The following is a 5,920-nucleotide window of genomic DNA, read 5'->3' on the forward strand; positions in this document are numbered from 1 at the left end:
GTCGTTCATATTGAGCTCAGTGACGTTCAGTTTCTCATGTTTTCTTTCTTTCTTTCTTTCTCGTGTTTGTGCAGGACGTCGTTCTCAACTCCAACTCTTTGATTTGCAATAAACTTTTTGGTGTTTTAATCACCGTCTCTAGAACCAAAGCTTTTTGTCTGTTCTTCATTTTACATGATTGTTGTTGTTATTATTAAGTAATAAGCTATTATAATAATTATAATTCACTATTATAATAAAATGAACTATAATAAACTAAATTATAACAATAAAACTATTAAAATATATATAGTAAGAGTTTATTTTATTGTAATAGTTTAGTTTTTTTTGTAGTTTAGTTCTTTTTAATACTCTTTAAAATAGTTTAATACTTTTTTAAAATACTTTTTAAAATATTTTTTTAATAGTTTATTTAATTTTTTAAAATATTTTTTTAATAGTTTTTTTTTTTTTTTAATTCCACCAGTTGACTGTTATCCTCATTCGAAGCAGAAGGTGGCGGTAGAACCTATAGACACACATGGTAAAACCATACTAAACCGGAAACTGAACCGGAGGTGGATGTATTGTTGTTCCGGATCACAGACCTCAGGCCGGACCGTTGGGCTCCGGTGGCTCCGGTAGGTCCGTTGTCTCCGTTTCACCAGGATGGGAGAGGCCGACGTGACACTGAACCAGACCGACGAGAAGCCTCCGGACGCGGCGCTGGGACCCGGAGAGGACTCGGTGGTCTGGAGCCACGAGGTGGAGGTCTGCCTGTTCCACGCCATGATCGGGCACAAACCCGTGGGTAAGAGGGGCTGAGCCGGTAGACCCGGACCCGGTAGACCCGGAACAGACTGGATAAATGGAAGCTTTGTAGTTAGCTCAAACCTGGTCAGTTTTAGCTAACTAATGCTAACCAGGACCCGACCCGGGTTTTATCCGGTTCAGTCTAAGTTTAAATGAGTCTGAGGAGGTTTTGGAAACTGTAATTCACATTAGTCTGATCATCAACAACAACAACAATAATTATCATAATAATAATAATAATAGTGTGTGTGTGTGTGTGTGTTTAGGTGTAAACAGACACTTCCATATGATCTGCATCAGAGATAAGTTCAGTCAGAACATCGGTCGACAGGTTTCCTCCTCCGTCATCTGGGACCATCTGGGAACCATGTACGACATGCAGGCCCTGGTGAGTACTGGACCCGGACCCGGACCCGGACCCGGACATGTCTCATCACTGTGTGTTTGTGTTTTTTCATGTGTGTGTTTGTTGCAGCATGAGTCTGAGATCCTCCCGTTTCCAAACACAGAGAAGAGCTTCAGTTTACCTGATGACATCATCCAGGAGGTCAAGGAAGGTGAGCACCTGCACCCGGGGTACCCTGGGGTACAGCTGGGACAGACCTGGGCTAACTCAGACCCAGCTCAGACGTGGTCTTTATGTGGTTTGCGGTTTGTTAAAGGTAGTCCTGTTGGTCCCACAGTGGACGCTGACGCGGGTCCGTCACAGGTGCAGGTTTGTCCTTGTCCTGGGGTTTGGTCATGTGACCTGAGTCAGAGTTACAGAAAACCAATGAATGAAGAGTTTACAGAGATGAAGTACCTGGACCAACACTCAGACCTGGACTAAACCAGGACTAAACAAGGACCAGACCTAGACTAAACCAGGACTAAACAAGGACCAGACCTGCACTAAACCAGGACTAAACAAGGACCAGACCTGCACTAAACCAGGACTAAACAAGGACCAGACCTGCACTAAACCAGGACTAAACCAGGACTAAACAAGGACCAGACCTGCACTAAACCAGGACTAAACAAGGACCAGACCTGCACTAAACCAGGACTAAACCAGGACTAAACAAGGATCAGACCTGCACTAAACCAGGACTAAACAAGGACCAGACCTGCACTAAACCAGGACTAAACCAGGACTAAACAAGGACCAGACCTGCACTAAACCAGGACTAAACAAGGACCAGACCTGCACTAAACCAGGACTAAACAAGGACCAGACCTGCACTAAACCAGGACTAAACAAGGACCAGACCTGCACTAAACCAGGACTAAACAAGGACCAGACCTGCACTAAACCAGGACTAAACCAGGACTAAACAAGGACCAGACCTCCACTAAACCAGGACTAAACAAGGACCAGACCTGCACTAAACCAGGACTAAACCAGGACTAAACAAGGACCAGACCTGCACTAAACCAGGACTAAACAAGGACCAGACCTAGACTAAACCAGGACTAAACAAGGACCAGACCTGCACTAAACCAGGACTAAACAAGGACCAGACCTGCACTAAACCAGGACTAAACCAGGACTAAACAAGGACCAGACCTGCACTAAACCAGGACTAAACAAGGACCAGACCTGCACTAAACCAGGACTAAACAAGGACCAGACCTGCACTAAACCAGGACTAAACAAGGACCAGACCTGCACTAAACCAGGACTAAACAAGGACCAGACCTGCACTAAACCAGGACTAAACAAGGACCAGACCTAGACTAAACCAGGACTAAACAAGGACCAGACCTGCACTAAACCAGGACTAAACAAGGACTAAACAAGGACCAGACCTGCAGTAAACCAGGACTAAACCAGGACTAAACAAGGACCAGATCTGCACTAAACCAGGACTAAACAAGGACCAGATCTGCACTAAACCAGGACTAAACAAGGACCAGACCTAGACTAAACCAGGACTAAACAAGGACCAGACCTAGACTAAACCAGGACTAAACAAGGACCAGACCTGCACTAAACCAGGACTAAACAAGGACTAAACAAGGACCAGACCTGCAGTAAACCAGGACTAAACCAGGACTAAACAAGGACCAGATCTGCACTAAACCAGGACTAAACAAGGACCAGACCTAGACTAAATCAGGACTAAACAAGGACCAGACCTAGACTAAACCAGGACTAAACCAGTGGGCGTGGCTGAAGCTGAGGAAACACTGTGTTTTGTGTTTTAGGGAAACTGGGTTCAGAGGAGGAGACCAAAGACGAGTTCAGAATGGAGAGAGAACCTCCAGCCATGCATGAAGAAGGTATCTGTCTGTCTGTCTGTCTGTCTGTCTGTCTGTCTGTCTGTCTGTCTGTCTGTCTGTCTGTCTCCATCATGGTTGACCGCTGTATAGTGTCACTGAGTGTCGTCATTGTTAACATTGTTGTTATCATGGTTAACATTGTTGTTGTCATGGTTACAGTTGTTGCTGTTGTCATCGTAGTCGTTGGTTGTTGTTGACCCATAAAGACAGATTGAGGTCACTGACCTCTGACTTTTGTCTTAATCTGAATGTGGTCCAGTCTGCCACTCTGGGTCCAGTCCTGGAAGGGATGCGTCATTATGATGTTACCATGGCGATGCAAACACACCAGGGATGAACATCAACATTTATGTGACATAGACTCATCGTAGACGTCGTAGTCTCATCGTAGACCATTGTAGGCTTGTCGTAGACCATCTTAGACTCATTGTAGACCATCGTAGGTTCATCGTAGACCATCGTAGGCTCATCGTAGACCATCGTAGGCTCATCGTACACCGTTGTAGGCTCATCGTACACCGTCGTAGACACATCGTAGACCATCGTAGACTCATCGCAGACCATCGTAGGCTCATCGTACACCGTTGTAGGCTCATCGTAGACCTGTCTTAGACCTGTCGGAGGCTTGGTGGGCAGTGTCTTCAGTGTGGACGTCCAGGTCTTCTGTGTGGACGTCCACTTCTTCTATGTGGACATCCAGGTCTTCAGTGTGGACGTCCAGGTCTTCTGTGTGGACGTCCAGGTCTTCAGTGTGGACGTCCAGGTCTTCTGTGTGGACGTCCAGGTCTTCAGTGTGGACGTCCAGGTCTTCTGTGTGGACGTCCAGGTCTTCTGTGTGGACGTCCAGGTCTTCAGTGTGGACGTCCAGGTCTTCTGTGTGGACGTCCAGGTCTTCTGTGTGGACGTCCAGGTCTTCTGTGTGGACGTCCAGGTCTTCATGGTCTGATTCTTGTGTCTGTCTGTTCGTTGTAGGCAGTAACTCGTCAGTGAAGATGTCAGAGCGAACCAACAGCGGCCGAGACAAAGACAGAGACCGAGACAAGGACAAAGGAGGAGTGGAAGGAGGAACGTCATCTTCGTCGTCATCAGGAGGAGGAGGAGGAGCAGGGGGAGGAGCCTCAGGAGGAGGAGGAGGAGGGAAGGAGGCCGAGAAGAGGAAGAGGAGCAGAGCAGCTGACAAACTCCTGCAGACCAGCAACCCTGCCAGCCCCGGAGGAGCCAAGAGGAGGAGGACCTGAACTAGGACCGGGACCTGGACCTGGACCTGGACCTGGACCGGGGCTGGGGCCAGAGGAGGAGGAGCCAGAGCAGCTGTGACTGGGGACCACCTAGGCTCTGATTGGCTGATGGTCATCCCATGTGAAACTTTTATTTTGAAAAACCTGGACTTGTTTTATTTGGATGGTCTGTCTGAGGTCAAAGGGCATGAGGACAGAACATGTGGACTTCACTGACCATTTAGGTTCCTTTTCCTTCAGCCTTTTAATTAAATGTTTGATCTGTTGGTTCTGTTGGTTCTATTTGTGTTGAATCGTCTGAACATTAACATGACATTTGGTTCAGTTCTTTAGACTCTGGTTCTTTGGGGATGTTTCAGTTCGTAATTCTTAGTTCTGGTTCTGGTTCTGGATGTTGTTTCTTGATGATGGACAGTTTCCAAGTGTTTGATCCAACGCTGATGCGTCCGTTCAGCGGACACATCCACGTCCACAGAGGGACGAGGACGGGACCAGGACAAGGGGCGGCGCCTCAGCTCTGTCTCCTGGTCTTCACAGGTTTGTCTCCAGTCGACAAGAACCAGACTCAGACCGCCTCCTAATCCACATTCAGATCCGGGTCCAGGATCCTCATCTGATCCAGGTTCAGATCCGGGTCCAGGATCCTCCTTGGTTTGTGGGCTGGTGCTGGTGGTTTGTGTGTAGTTTGTGTGTAGTTTCAGTTTGTTGGTCACATGATGTTTTCCATGTGATAATAATATTAATAATAATAATAATAATGTTCTTTTTAATAATAAATGTTTTTCATATCAGCTGGTGTTTGGTGTCATTTGTTCAGATAAACATGGATCAATATTCACTTTATTTTCTCCATTAACTCATTACTTATTTAACTAGAAGCACTCGGAGAGCGCAGACCTCCGCCAAGGCTGATCAGTGCCCCCCCCCCGTGGGCCCCCCCACGCCAAGGAGGTTATGTTTTTGCCAGGGTTTGTTTGTTTGTTTGTTTGTCTGTCCGTTAGTGTGCAACATAACTCAAAAAGTTATGGACAGATTTTGATGAAATTTTCTGGTCTGCGCCCCCCCCCTGTGGGCCCCCCCACCCCTGATCACCACCAAAATTTAATCATTTCTTCCTTATCCCATTTCCAACAAACCCTGAAAATTTCATCAAAATCTGTCCATAACTTTTTGAGTTATGTTGCACACTAACGGACAGACAGACAGACAGACAGACAGACAGACAGACAGACAAACCCTGGCAAAAACAGAACCTCCTTGGCGGAGGTAATTAAGCAGAAAAAGTGAATGTTCTTCTCCAGTGGGCGGGTCCCTTCAGGCGTGGCCACAGCCAATCATCTTCCTCTGTTTAAGCCCATCCTCTTCTCTCACCAACTGCCTTCATGTCCCCTGTGACTCCGCCCATAGACCTGGTCTGGGGTCTTCTCCTAGACCTCCTGCTGGGTCAGGGTCAGGTCCTGGTCTGGGGTCTTCTCCTCGACCTCCTGCTGGGTCAGGGTCAGGTCCTGGTCTGGGGTCTTCTCCTCGACCTCCTGCTGGGTCAGGGTCAGGTCCTGGTCTGGGGTCTTCTCCTCGACCTCCTGCTGGGTCAGGCTCAGTTCATGTCCCCTGTGACTCCAAACATCCAC

General features: G+C 47.4%; 1 protein-coding gene across 1 annotated transcript; it reads left to right on the top strand.

Annotated features, from left to right (window-relative positions):
* The first annotated feature begins 558 nt into the window (after positions 1-558).
* On the top strand, positions 559-5,083 carry mrgbp (MRG/MORF4L binding protein). The gene is made up of 5 exons (XM_030138497.1): positions 559-790; positions 1,059-1,180; positions 1,268-1,349; positions 2,980-3,054; positions 4,027-5,083. The coding sequence occupies exons 1-5, from the start codon at positions 649-651 to the stop codon at positions 4,290-4,292; spliced, it is 687 nt and encodes a 228-aa protein (XP_029994357.1). The 5' UTR covers positions 559-648; the 3' UTR covers positions 4,293-5,083.
* Positions 5,084-5,920: the final 837 nt, after the last annotated feature.

The sequence above is a fragment of the Sphaeramia orbicularis genome, chromosome 7 (genome assembly GCF_902148855.1).
Source record: "Sphaeramia orbicularis chromosome 7, fSphaOr1.1, whole genome shotgun sequence".
NCBI lineage: Eukaryota > Metazoa > Chordata > Actinopteri > Kurtiformes > Apogonidae > Sphaeramia > Sphaeramia orbicularis.

Bases quoted from the DNA above. Each gene is read 5' to 3' on its own strand.
- mrgbp (XM_030138497.1), top strand. From the start codon at position 649: ATGGGAGAGGCCGACGTGACACTGAACCAGACCGACGAGAAGCCTCCG. The intron at 1,350-2,979 runs GTGAGCACCTGC...TTTGTGTTTTAG, and splicing joins CATCCAGGAGGTCAAGGAAG to GGAAACTGGGTTCAGAGGAG. The intron at 3,055-4,026 runs GTATCTGTCTGT...TGTTCGTTGTAG, and splicing joins TCCAGCCATGCATGAAGAAG to GCAGTAACTCGTCAGTGAAG.